We start from the raw sequence: 14,084 nt of genomic DNA on the forward strand, positions 1-14,084 counted from the left end.
AAACCTGTGCCCAAGGGAATCAGGTCACATTCCACCAGGGCTGCCTCTACCTCAGCAGCCTTTCTCAGAGGAGTTCCAACCAAAGACATTCCAGAAGCTGCTGCTTGGAGCTCTGTTCATACCTTCACAAAGCATTATCATTTGCCTCTCTTCTCCAAATCCAGGGCAGGCTTTGCCACTGCAGTTCTGCAGGGCTTTATAGCCGCTCCTAATGCTATTTAGTTCCATCCTCCCATCCATAGCTTTGGGATTCTACCCAAATGTTAATGACTGCAACAGTGAAACATGAAGAACATAGTACAGTTGTGTACACTTACCATAAATGTAGATGTTAGAGTGTATTCACTGTTGCAGTCCGGGTTACCCACCCGCCATCCCCCTTTTCTATAACTTCTCTTTCCTTCACTATATTCTAAAGCCTTTGTGGTGTATTTGCTTTTAGATGAAGGTAAGGTTTATGTTGCTAAAAGTGCATTTACATATTTTGCTGTTTATTTATATAGATATATATATATAGATATATATATATATATATATATGTGTGTTTTTTTTTTTTTTTTTTTTTTTTTTGCTTCCCATTTGGGGGGGCACCTAATATCTGGGGCAAGAAAAACTGAATAAAATGGCGTCGGTTGCATGTTTTATACCCCTGATGATCTGACGTCGTGGAAGAGGAGACAGCAACCGACACAGGACCCAAGACTTTGTTATTCAGGCCGACTGAGGGCAACCTGCCAGCAGATTACCCAAATGTAATGACTGCAACAGTGAATACACTCGAGCATCTACATTTATGGTAAGTGTACACAACTGTACTTTCCTTAGCTCTTCATCCCCCTTGCTTTTACTGCCTGTCAATTGTCCTACTTCCTTCTTGTCTTTGCATCTCTCTCAGACTTCTCCTTTCTACTGCTCTTCCCTCTGCGTGCCTCTCTCACCTTTTCTCTGTCTTCCCCCAGTGGTATCCTTTCTTGCAGCTATTCTCACTTGCCTCTTCTAGTGTCTTCTTACCTCTCTATGCAATGAATACTGCTGTCCCTGTAGCATAATCCATCTCAGTCATTGTGACTACATCTTATCCATAAAGCTCTGCTAAGCATAATTCCATTTTTCCATCTATGTTTTGACATTAACTACTTCTTTAACTAAATGTTTTAGCATATCTTGCTTCTGTAATTAAATGTTAATTTCTTATGTGATCCTTTTCACACTGGCTGTGCTGCAGTTGTCTGTTGAGATCCATGCATTACCCTGGTAAACAAATAAAAGTAAATAAGTTTCTGGATCCATAACTTCTACTTTTCAGCTGAATTTCCACGCATCGAGAGGATTGCAAGGGATTGTATTTTAATGCCTTTATTATTATACTTCAATACTTCCATACTTATTGGTTCCCAAAAGCAGCTATAGTTTTGCAAGTCTATTCTTCAATTCTACAAATATTTCTTCACTTCTCTGGTATTATTTGGTATCTGGACTGCAAGTAAGACCGCAATACTGAAAATGTGATCCGACTTCCATCAAATGTGTATTTTGAGTGAACTGTCAAACAGATGTGTGCCATGTGATCTGCTGCTTCCTGTGGCTAGTTCTCAGCATTTAAAAATGATACCACTTATTACCAGTACGTAACCAGTGCACTGTACCACAAACACATTTGTGTTGCTCTGTTGCAGTCCAATTTTATACTGCACATGAAAGTTTGAGTTCAGGTGAACTGACCATTTGGTAATTCTTGCACATCATAGCACTATTCTGAACAATTATCCTTTGACTAAACCATTTGAAAGCTAGATATTTTATCATTCGAGGTTATCCTGTTGGCTGAATGCACTCCAGAAGTCGCATCTTGATCTTTAGATGTAGTCGATGCACACATCGAGTTTTTAGTGCTGCCTCAAACGTTCACTAGCCAATGCATAATTTTGAAAATAGAATTCTCATTTTATTTTTCCAACCCCTCTGTGGTAAGACTGTTAATGTGTTTGTTTTTTAGGTACGTTTGGCTTGGAGTCATTAACTGAATACATTTTCTGCTTTAAATAGGTAACACATGTTCAAGGGTATGGCAAGATTACAGGAAAAAATCAAGTCACAGCCACAGAAAGAGATGGCAGCACACAAGTAATTAACACTAAGAACGTACTCATTGCAACAGGTTCAGAAGTTACACCCTTCCCTGGACTTGAGGTAGGTTGACTTGGCACTGAGTGGCATGCATTGTCATTTTATTTCAGCAGTCCAAAATAGGCAGCTTTTTGGGTTATAAGCATATGTAAAATTGTGGTGCTTTAAAGTGGGTAAAGTGAGGAGAAACTGGATCTCTCTTGGACTTTAAAATCTATCATTTTTTTTCTTCTAGACAGCTGCCAGAAGTGGCTAAAAGCAGATCACTCTGAAATTAGTAGTCTGTTAATAAACAGGACTAATGACATCTAATAGAGAATAATATTGACCGTATTCTTCCCATGTGAGGTGGAACAGATGCAAATCCTGTACATTACGAAATGTGAAGCACACACAAATCCAGACAGCTTGCCCTTCATAGTGATAAGAGGAAACTTGACCATTACTGTAACAATATAGTTGCTAATTGCAATGCCAGTATGTCAAAAGCACAAATTAGTAATGCTAGCCAGGAGAAGGTTACTCTGGTGGTGTTTTTTTGTAAGGTGACTCACAGCAAGAAGATGTTCTTCGTGTTACACTGTTGCAGTCATCATCTTTAGGGGGGGGTTATCCCTGCTCTGGTAGCCCTCTGCCGGCCTGAATACCAGAGTCAGTGTTTTTCTGCGTTGGCTGCTGTCACTTGTTGACTGACATCAGGTAGTCAGTGCTATAAAGCAAGGCATTCAACACCATTACACCAGCCTTTCTTGCCGTAGAGCCCATAGCAGAAGCAGTTCACAAGTGTGCCAGTCAGTCGCTACCAGAGCTCGAATTACAGCTGAAAATGTCTAAAGCTAAGTACCCCATTGGGGGTCCTTTTTTCTTGCACAAACCGATGTCTGAAAAAGTTAACAGTTGTCTCGCCTGTGGAAAGCAGATCCCACACCGAGAATTTCATTCATACTACTTCACTTGTTTAGGCACAGACCATGACATCCCCCGTTGCCGGTTCTGTGCCCTCTTTAATGCGAGGACCATTCGTCATAGAGCTGTTATTGTAGACGGGTATTTTCGTTTTCCATCTTCGCATTCCAAAATGGCATCTGTCAGCCAGCAATCTGTAGACATTCTGAAAAAAACAGAGATAAAGATAGAGACCGACCAAACAAGGCTTATTCTTCTGACGATGTTACTGGTTAGCAGGTCGCCAGTTTTCCAGAATTCACTGGGGTGCTTTTGCAGCCGCTGATGCCCAATACGATACCTACGCAGGCCTCTACCGAGACCCTTTCGGAGTCCAGTATGCCGCAGAAATCTTCTTAGTCTTCTTGGTTGTCTCTTCCTTGGTTGGGTCCGGAGCCACGACGCAGGCACCAGCTTCCAAGGAGGTCTCTCGCACTACCGATTCTAGACAAAAAAAAAAAAGTCCTATCATCCAACTACCGTTTCTCTCAGACCGATGGATTCTCTTAGGCCTAGTAGCTAGGCAACTCCTAAAAAATCTACCTCTAGTCTCTTAACTTACTGCTGCTCAACTACCCCAAGCCCAAATGCTTAAGATGCCGTAGGATCTTATCTCCCTTATCGGGGGTAGTCAGGTCACAACTTCTAAAGGAAAAGACACCCTTCTCCTGAAATAATGACAGAGCAGGATTCTGAGGAATCTGATTCTTCAGTTTTTGAAGAAGAACGGCAGCCTCTTACTGCTTATGAAGATTCAGATGCAGAGAAATCCATTCCTTCTGCCTTTTCACCAGAACTTTCCTTTGGGGAAACCCTTCACACCCTCAGGGAACATTTCCACTGTGAATCTCAGGACTTCCCTCAGTCTAAGAAAAGGCTAAGAATTTCTAGACCTGCCCCAGCACAGACCCTTGGCCATCCCTCCTATTTTAGAAGTGGTGGATGATGGTTTCCATGAGTCCAGGTTAGCCCCTGATGCCCTCCCACCTGCTCCCAGTAAACCTGACAGGTATTACAGAGTCCCAGATTCTCACAAATACCTGTACAGAAGTCCTGCTGCAGTCCTGGAAGTCATTACACAGAGACCAAAAGGAGCTAAGGCTAGTTCTGCAAATAATCCTATTCCTTCTGACAAGGAATCCAGAGCTCTGGACAGATGGGATAAAAAAGTATACACCTATGCACCTTAGCTATCAGAGCACTCAGCTGTCAGTTCCATATGCTAAAATATCAGCAACACACTTTGGAACTATTTAAATAAAAGATTTCTACCTTTTCTGACTGTGCCAATTTGAAAGAGTTAGCAGACTTACTGCACTCTACTCGTCAAGTGGCAAAACACTCTTTGCACTGTGGATATGACACACTGGTAGCCTCAAGCAGGGCAGCAGTGTTAGGTTCTGTCATTAGGTGACAGGCATGGTTGAACACTTGTTTGGAGTAAAAGCAGAAGAGGTGCTTAAAAAGATGGAAGACAAAGCAAAATCTGTGCAAACAGTGAAAGATTTCTTTCAGGGTAAACCTCCCAGGTTCAGCAGGAATTTCCCCTCTAAGCACTGGTCCTTTCCTGCACCTAGTAGATGGGAGCAAGGTAAGCCCCGCAGGGGCAGACCACCCCGGCCTTCATCCCAGGGACAACAGAGAACCAAACACTGGACCACTTCCATCCCAAAGGCAGGGAGTTCTAAGCCATCCTTCTATGGCAAAAACTCTCAATGACTTCGTCTCCCCCCTCTGCCCTCCTTTCACTCACCAAACGCTAGGAGGAAGGTTATCCCTCTGCAAAGAAAATTGGCTTTCTGTAACAAAAGACCAATGGGTCATAAAGTTCATTTTTCAGGGATACAAATTTTCTTTCAAAGAACTCCCAATTCCAAGAAGGGTACTCAGACTTGCCTTCAAATCAGTGGGCCGAGGCATTGAAACAAGTCCAAATTCTCATATCCCAGGAGGCAGTGGAACCTGTTCCCACAGATCAAACAGGCAAAGACTTTTATTCCAGACTATTCCTCGTTCCCAGAAAAAAGGGCACTTGGCACCCCGTCTTGGATCTCTCCATTCTGAACACCTCCCTGGTGGTCCTCAAATTCAAAATGCTAACTTTGCAGCAGCTGCTGCCTATGCTGACAAAAAATGCCTGGTTAGTGACCCTAGAGCTAAAAGATGCCCACCTCCACATCCCCATAAGGGAATCCTGCAGGAAAGTCCTATGCTTCAGTGCAGGCTTACAACACTTTCAGTTCTCTGTGCTACCCTTTGGCTTATGTACTGCTCTCAGGGTAGAGAAATATTCAGATTTACCCTTATCTGGACAACTGCCTCATTCAGCAGAGTGCAAAGAAAAGCTGCTCCAGGACCTCCTCTTTGTCAAAACCCTCCTAACTTCCTTAGGGTTCACCATCAACGAAAAGAAATCAAAGCCAACACCTTCCGGGAGGATCATTTTCCTGGGAGCACTACTGGATACAGCATCCCAAATGGCCTTCCTATCCTCAGAAAAGCAGAGCTTTTTGCCTCTCTACTTTATTCAGCTGGCTTCCAAAAGTCACCTCACAGCAAGGAAGTTCCTGCAAGCCTTGGGTACATGGCATCTTGCATCCTTCTAATTCCTCTGGCCAGGATTCACATGAGAAAACTTCAGTGGTATCTAAAGAACCTTTGGTGTCAGCACTCTCAGCCTCTGGAGGCCTCTCTCCCTCTGATCCTCTGTGTAAGGGCCGAGTTTCTCTGGTGGGCAGGGCCTGTGCCAAGAACAAGGGTCTTCCCTTCTCCTCCGCCCTACCGGGCAGACCATCACCACCGACGTCTCAGTCTTTTCTTGAGATGCTCACCTAGCAGGCAGGTGCACCCAAGGCCTTTGAGATGCCCAGCACCTCCCCTTACACATCAACCAGAAGGAAATAATGGCAGTACAAAAGGCAGTGACATCCTTCAAACCCCATCTCAGGCCAGAGTATGTTCTTCGTGTTTCATTGTGGCAGTCATTGCATTCGGGTAATCTGCTGGCAGGTTGCCCTCAGTCAGCCTGAATAACAAAGTCTTGGGTCCTCCGTCGGTTGCTGTCTCATCTTCCATGGCGTCAGGGGTATAAAACATGCAGCCGACGCCATTTTATTCCATCTTTCTTGCCACACTGTGCCCGAAGCAGAAGCAGTTCGCAAGTGCCGGTCGGCCGACTCTTGAAATTTTCGTATTAGAGTTTCAGAACCGAAGTCTTCAAACTAAAGCTAAGTACCCCGTTGGGGAAACTTTTTCTTGCTCCTTACCGATGTCAGTAAAAGTTAATAATTGCATTACTTGGGGGGAAGCAAATACCTCATAAGGATTTTCATTTGTACTTTATTCCTTGCCTAGGCCCTGATCACAACGTGTCTTGCTGTTGGTTTTGTGCTAGATTTAACCAATGGACTATTAAGCGTCGGTATATTTTTGCTTCTAAATATTTTGGTTCAAGATTTAGTTATCCTGAAATGTCGTCGGTTAGCAATCAGACTACCGGAGTTCATAAAAAACGCAGAGAAAAAGACAGAGACAGACCGTCGAGGTCCAAAACCGATGACGAAGCTTCTCCTAAGCCAGTCACCGGTTCTCAGTGAGGCGCTTGCAGCCCCTGATACCCACTACTTTTGAGTCGCAGGCCTCTACCGAGACCCATTCCGAGTCCGGTATGCCGCGAGATTCTCAGAGTATTGAACCTACAGATGTCTCTCCCTCAGATGGGTCTGGAGCCGTTGAGCAGGCACCGGCTTCTGAGGTTATTTTCAGGCCTCGACATTTTTATATTAAACTGACGCCAGCAACAAAAACAAGATCAAAAACAACTTCTATGTCTAAAAAACTGACACGTGAGCCACGTGCTCAGGCCCCTATGCCTAAAAAACAGATGATCAAAACAAGATCAAAAACAACTTCTATGTCTAAAAAACCAACACGTGAGCCACGTGCTCAGGACCCTATGCCTAAAAAACAGATGATCAAAATGGCTGAGGATTTAATTACCTTGATCAGGGGTCCCCACCCACCCCCCACCCCCCCCCCTGCTAAGAGGCCTAGGCAAGGCACTGATTATGAGTCTTCAGATCAGGTTTCCATTTCATCTGATTCCTCTTCTGATCAGGAATTTTCTTTTCCGCCATATGAGGATTCTTATGCAGAGGAATCCATCCCATCTGCATCTCCCCCTGAGGATTACTCTTTTGGAGAGGCTTTGTATACTTTAAGGGAACATTTTCACTGGGAGAATCAGGACTTCTCTGAATCAACAAAGAGGCTTAGGGATTTCCTTCTTCTTCCTCAGCATAGGCCTTTGGCAATACCTCCTGTATTAGACATTGTTGATGTTTTCTCGGAATCTAGCATGGCTCCTGATTCCCTGCCTCCGGCTCCTAGTAAGCCAGACAGATATTACAGGGTTCCTGACTCACACAAATTTCTTTTCAAAAATCCTGCTGCTGATCCTGAGACTATTTCTCAGGGTCCCAAGGGTATAAATTCCTCTACAGCCAAAAATCCTACCCCTTCTGATAGAGATTCCAGCGCACTGGATAGATGGGGTAAGAAGGTTTGTACGTCTGCAACCTTGGCAATCAGGGCTTTAAACTGCCAGTTTCATATGCTTAACTATCAACAGCATGTTATGGGCTTACTGAAACAGAAAATGATGTTGATTTCTGATTGTGTGGAAAATAGAGTTACAGGAATTATTGCATTCAGCAGAACAGGTTGGAAAGCATACTTTGCAATGTGGTTTTGATTCCTTGGAGGCCTCTTGTAGGGCTGCCGTTACTGGATCTGTGATTAGAAGGCATGCCTGGCTCAAGGAGCAAAATTTGCCTGATCGTGTTAAAGCTAAATTGTTGGATACCTCTTTGCAGCATGATACTCTGGTAATAAGGCAGAAGAGGTTTTAAAGAAAATGGAAGACAAAGCTAAATCTATGCAAACTGTAAAAGATTTCTTGCAAGTGTAGCCACCTAGGTTCAGTAGGCACTGGCCTACTAAAAATTGGTCCTTTTCTTTGTCCAACAGAGACACTCAGGGCAAATTCAGGTGCTCAATAGGCTCCAGATACCAATCACAGGGTTCTTACAGGTCGAAGCAATGGGGTGCCTCCACCTCCAAATCTGGAGGAAACAAAGCACATCCCTACAGTAAGCAGTCTCAATGACTTTCCTCTACCATTAGCAAGCACTTATCTTTTGGCAGCCACCTTGGGGGGAAAACTAGCACTTCATGCTCAAAATTGGCAGTTAATTACCCAGGACAAGTGGGTATTAAACATAGTATCCCCGGGGTACAGATTTCATTTCCATACTTTGCCAATTTTCAAAACGGATGGCTGGATCTGCCACAAAACCAGTGGGCAAAGGCCCAGAAACAAGTCCGGTCCCTCATGGATATGGGGGCTATTTAACCGGTACCAGAAGAGGAAAAAGGACAAGGTTTTTATTCAGGACTTTTCCTGGTACCCAGAAAAGACAATTCAAGGCGTCCAATACTGGACTTATCGATTCTGAACACTTTCCTGGACATTCCAAAATTCAAAATGCTGACTTTACAACAGCTACTGCCTATGCTAGGCAGGAATGCTTGGATGTTCATCGTGTTTCACTGTTGCAGTCATTACAATTGGGTTATCCTGCTGGCAGGCTACCCGCAGTCGGCCTGAATTCCAAAGTCTAGGTCTGGCATCTGTTGCTGTCGCCTCCTCCCTGACGTCAGTGCGCCAGGGGTATAAAAGTTGCAGCCGATGCCATTTTTTCAGTCTTTCTTGCCGGGCGGTGCCCAAAGCAAAAGCAGTTTGCAAGTGCCGGTCGGCCAACAACTGAGATTTTTAAATTCGAATTTCAGATCCAAAGTCTTCATTAAAGCCAAGTACCCCATTGGGGAAACTTTTTTCTTGCTCCAGACCGATGTCAGAAAAAGTTAATAATTGTATTTCTTGTGGGAAGCAAATACCACTCATCCCCCTCCTGATAAGAGGCCTAGGCAAAAGATGGAATACGAATCTTCAGACCAGGTTTCCATTTCCTCTGATTCCTCCTCTGAACAGGAATATTCTATTCCTCCCTATGAGGATTCTGATGCTGAAGAATCTATCCCTTCAGCCTCTCCTCCTGAAGATTATTATTTTGAGGAGACACTGCATACTATGAGGGAACATTTCCACTGGGAGAGCCAAGATTACTCAGAATCCAAGAAAAGGCTCAGAGACTTCCTTTTATTGCCTCAGCACAGGCCCCTTGCTATCCCACCTGTTTTCAACATTGTAGATGATGTATTTTCAGAGTCCAGTCTATCTCCAGACTCTTTACCACTAGCCCCCGTTAAGCCATACAGATACTATAGGGTTCCTGATTCACATAAATTTCTTTATAAAAACCCTGCTGCTGACCCAGAAACCATCTCTCAGGGGTCAAGACTTCCACTACAGAAAACCCTATCCCCTCTGATAGGGATTCTAGGGCCCTGGGCAGATGGGGTAAAAAGATTTATACTTCTGCTACCTTGGCTGTAAGAGCTTTAAATTGCCAATTTCATATGCTTAAATATCAGCAATATCTTGTATCACTGCTTAAACAGAAAATGTTAACAAATTCAGAATGTGCAGAAAACAAAGAAATGCAGGATTTATTGCATGCAGCTGAACAAGTAGGAAAGCATACTTTGCAATGTGGTTTTGATTCTCTAGAGGCCTGCAGGGCCGCTGTTACAGGTTCTGAGATTAGGAGGCATGCTTGGTTAAAAGAACGGAAGCTCCCTGATCATGTTAAAGCAAAACTATTAGATGCTCCATTACAGCATGGTACTTTGTTTGGTGTTAAAGCAGAAGAGGTGTTGAAGAAAATGGAGGACAAAGCTAAATCTATGCAAACAGTCAAGGATTTCTTGCAGGTACAGCCTCCCAGATTTAGCAGGAATTGGCCTACAAAGAACTGGTCCTTTCCAGTGTCAGACAGGCCCACAAAGAGGCAGATACAGACGCCCCAGAGGCAGACCACAGCCCCAAGGCTCATACAGGCCTAAACAATGGGGTGCTTTACCTCCAAAAGTGGAGAGGAAAAATCACAGCCATACAGGAAACCGTCTCAATGACTTTCCCCTGCCAGCTCCAAGCACTTATCTTCTGGCAGCCCGTTTGGGGGGGAAACTAGCACTTTTTTCACAAAATTGGCACATGATCACCCAGGACAAGTGGGTCCTAAATATAGTATCACATGGCTACAAGTTCCACTTTCATACCCAGCCAAGGCCAAACAGTATGCCAGACCTGCCACGCAATCAGTGGACAGAGGCACAAAAACAAGTTTCATCCCTCATGGACATGAGAGCTGTTCAATTAGTACCTCAGCAAGAGCAGGCACTAGGATTCTACTCAAGGCTATTCTTGGTGCCCAGAAAGGACAAAGCCTGGAGACAAGTACTGGACCTGTCTATCCTAAACACATTCCTGGATATTCCACAATTCAAAATGTTAACTCTGCAGCAGTTTCTGCCCATGCTGGACAAGAGGGCTTGGCTTGTGACTTTGGGACATGCAGGTATGCCTCTTTTAGGTCTAATCAGACAATCATGCAGAAGATACCTCAGATTTATAGCTGGCTCAAACCAATTCTCTGCACTGCCCTTTGGCTTATCTACTGTGCCCAGGGTCTTCACAAAATGCCTGGCACCAGTGATTGCATTTTGCAGACAAAGAGGAATACAAATATATCCTTACTTGGATGACTGCCTTATTCAAGCAGAGAACATGAACATTCTACTACAGCATCTGGCGTTTGTAAAAAGATTACTAACTGGTCTAGGGTACACAGTAAATGAAAAGAAATCAAAACTCGTACCCTCTCAAGAGATAATATTCCTGGGTGCAAGCTTAAATACAACTGCCCAGATGGCTTATCTCATGCCAGACAAACACAGACAACTGACTATTTATTTCAAAATGTTGGCAACAAAGACCCAGTTATCTGCAAGAAAAATTCTGCAGGCTTTGGGCTTCATGGCATCCTGCATTCTGCTAATTCCATATGCAAGACTGCGTATGAGGAAACTTCAATGGTATCTAAAAAGGGTTTGGACTCAACATTGCCACAGCCTGGAAACAATAATTACCCTCATTCTCTGCCTGCAACAGGAGTTTCGATGGTGGGCAAAAGCCTGTCACCACAACATGGGACAGCCATTCACCTTGCCCACAGCCAGGCAGACATTGACAACAGATGCATCAGATTATGTCTGGGGGGCCCATATGGCAGGAAGATGTATTCAGGGCACATAGTCTGCAAGTCAAATGCATATACATATCAATCAAAAAGAGATGCTAGCTGTTCAGAATGCCCTGACAGCCTTCAAGGATCTACTTCATCCAGGACAACTACTGATAAGGACGGACAATACTACAGTTATGTGGTACATAAACAAGCAGGGAGGCACACATTCCTACCCCCTCTGCAGACTAGCCATGAACTTGTGGGACACAGCATTGACTTACCAAGTACATCTGCAAGCACAATTCCTGCCAGGAAGGACAAATACTCTGGCAGACGAACTAAGCAGAAACCTAATGGATCCACAAGTCTTCACCATGATAACAAGTAACTGGGGATGCCCGGACATAGACCTATTTGCCTCCCTTCACAACTACCAACTACAGAAATTCTGCACAAGGACTTATCACAAGCAAGCATGGAAAGTGGATGCTCTGTCTTTCAGCTGGAAAGACCTAACAGTATATGCCTTTCCTCCTCTGCCTCTCCTTCCCAAGGTACTCCTCAAGGTCAGACAAGAGAAACCAAAAATTATACTGATTGCCCCAGACTGGCCCCGCCAGCACCCGGTACCCAATCCTAAAGAGCTTGTCTCAATGCTCAGCTTGGACATTACCTGAATTTCCTCACTTACTGACCCAACAAGACAGTCAAATACTGCACAGCCAACTCAGGACCTTAAACCTGGCAGCATGGCGGATAATGTAGCCAGTCAAGGCACACCTCTCTCTAAAGCAGTGATGGATATTATTTTGGAGGCTAGGAGGCCTAGCACCAGAAAATCTTATGCAGAAAAATGGAAGAGATTCTGTGCTTGGAACCAGGTACAAGGTTTTGACACGATTGTTCCAAATATTCCTCAGATTTTGCAATACTTAACTGAGATGTTTGATAAAGGCCTTTCTTTTTCATCAATTAAAATTCATGCCTCTGCCATTTCAGCTCATTACAATACAGAACCACCTATTTTTTCTCATCCATTACTAAGGCAGTACCTCAGAGGGGCCAAAAACATAAGACCTCAAAGGAGAGCACCAATACCTGCATGGGACTTCAACTATGTCTTGGAAAAACTCACACTGCCTCCGTTTGAACCAGCCTCTGCAGCTGATATTAAATTCCTATCCTGGAAAACAGCTCTGGTCCTAGCAATAATCTCTGCTAGACGAGTCTCAGAGTTACAGGCACTCATGGCTGTGGAACCTTTTATAATTTTCCATCCTGACAGGGTTTCTCTTCGGACAAACCCTACATTTATGCCTAAGGGTAGTGTCCAATGTGGCCCTTAACCAAACAATTCATTTGCCTACTTTTTATCCAAACCCACAGAATAAGGGTGAGAGAATTCTGCATTCTTTGGACATTCACAGGCAGCTGCGCTTCTACTTGGACAGAACCAAAGCTTTCAGAAAGACTGAACAACTTCTAGTGGCATATGCTGCAGGATCACAAGGAAAGCCTATCTCAAAGCAGACTATTTCCAAGTGGATAGGTCACTGCATTCGTTTCTGCTATTCACAGCATGGCAAATCAGTGCCTAAGGGCATTATGCCACATTCAACCAGAGCAGCAGCCTTCCTCAGAGGAGTACCAACCAAAGACATCTTAGAGGCTGCAACTTGGAGTTCAATGCATACTTTTACAAAGCACTATCATTTACCTCTCTACTGTAAATCCAGGGCAGGATTTGCCACTGCAGTTCTGCAGGGCTTGATAGCCTCTCCTAAATCTGTTTAGCACCAGCCTCCCAACCTTAGCTTTGGGATTCAACCCAATTGTAATGACTGCAACAGTGAAACACGATGAACATAGTACAGTTGTGTACCTACCATAAATGTAAATGTTCGAGTGTATTCACTGTTGCAGTCCAGGTTACCCTCCCACCATCCCCCTTTTCCTTTGCTGGGACTTATCTGTACTTCTCTATTCTATACAACCTATGTGGTGTATTTGCTTGTAGATGAAGGAAAAGTTTTTTTTGTGTATGCATGCTCATTAGCATAATTTAGCCTACCGTTTTAGGGGCACATGACATCTGGGGCAAGAAAAACTGAAGAAAATGGCGTCGGCTGCATCTTTTATACCCCTGGTGCACGGTCAGGGAGGAGGCGACAGCAACTGACGCCGGACGTAGACTTTGGAATTCAGGCCGACTGTGGGTAGCCTGCCAGCAGGATAACCCAATTGTAATGACTGCAAAAGTTAATACACTCGAACATCTACATTTATGGTAGGTACACAACTGTACTTTAGTAACTCTAGACTTGTAAGAGGCATACCTGCATATCCCAATAAGGGAATCATGCAGAAGATACCTCCGCTTCAAAGCAGGTTTTTTGCATTACCAATTCTCTGCACTGCCCTTTGGCTTATCTACTGCGCCCAGGGTCTTTACAGAGTGTCTGGCACCAGTAATTGCATTCTGCAAAGAAACATTCAGATTTATCCTTATCTGGATGATTGTCTCATTCAAGCAGAGGAGAAGGACTTTCTTCTTCATCATCTGGCATTTGTAAAAAGGCTTCTAGCATGCCTAGGGTACACCATAAACGAAAATAAATCACAACTGGTACCCTCTCAAATAATTGCATTCCTGGGTGCAAGCTTGAATGCAACTGCCCAGATGGCTTACCTAACACCAGACAAACAAAGGCAACTGACAACATATTTCAAACAAATGGCAACAAAAACCCAGTTATCTGTAAGACAAATTCTGCAGGCTTTGGGGTTCATGGCATCCTACAT

At 44.0% G+C, this 14,084-nt stretch overlaps 1 protein-coding gene across 1 annotated transcript in view; it reads left to right on the forward strand.

Moving 5' to 3' along the window:
• Positions 1-14,084, forward strand: part of DLD (dihydrolipoamide dehydrogenase) — a 1,015,110-nt gene that overhangs the window by 525,850 nt on the left and 475,176 nt on the right. Inside the window, exon 7 of the mRNA XM_044088560.1 lies at positions 2,047-2,190. Within this exon, the coding sequence (XP_043944495.1) occupies positions 2,047-2,190 (144 nt within the window). The remainder of the gene's footprint in view (positions 1-2,046; positions 2,191-14,084) is intronic.

Source organism: Protopterus annectens, chromosome 11.part0, assembly GCF_019279795.1.
Source record: "Protopterus annectens isolate FY-2018-M chromosome 11.part0, PAN1.0, whole genome shotgun sequence".
NCBI classification, from domain to species: Eukaryota; Metazoa; Chordata; order Ceratodontiformes; family Protopteridae; genus Protopterus; species Protopterus annectens.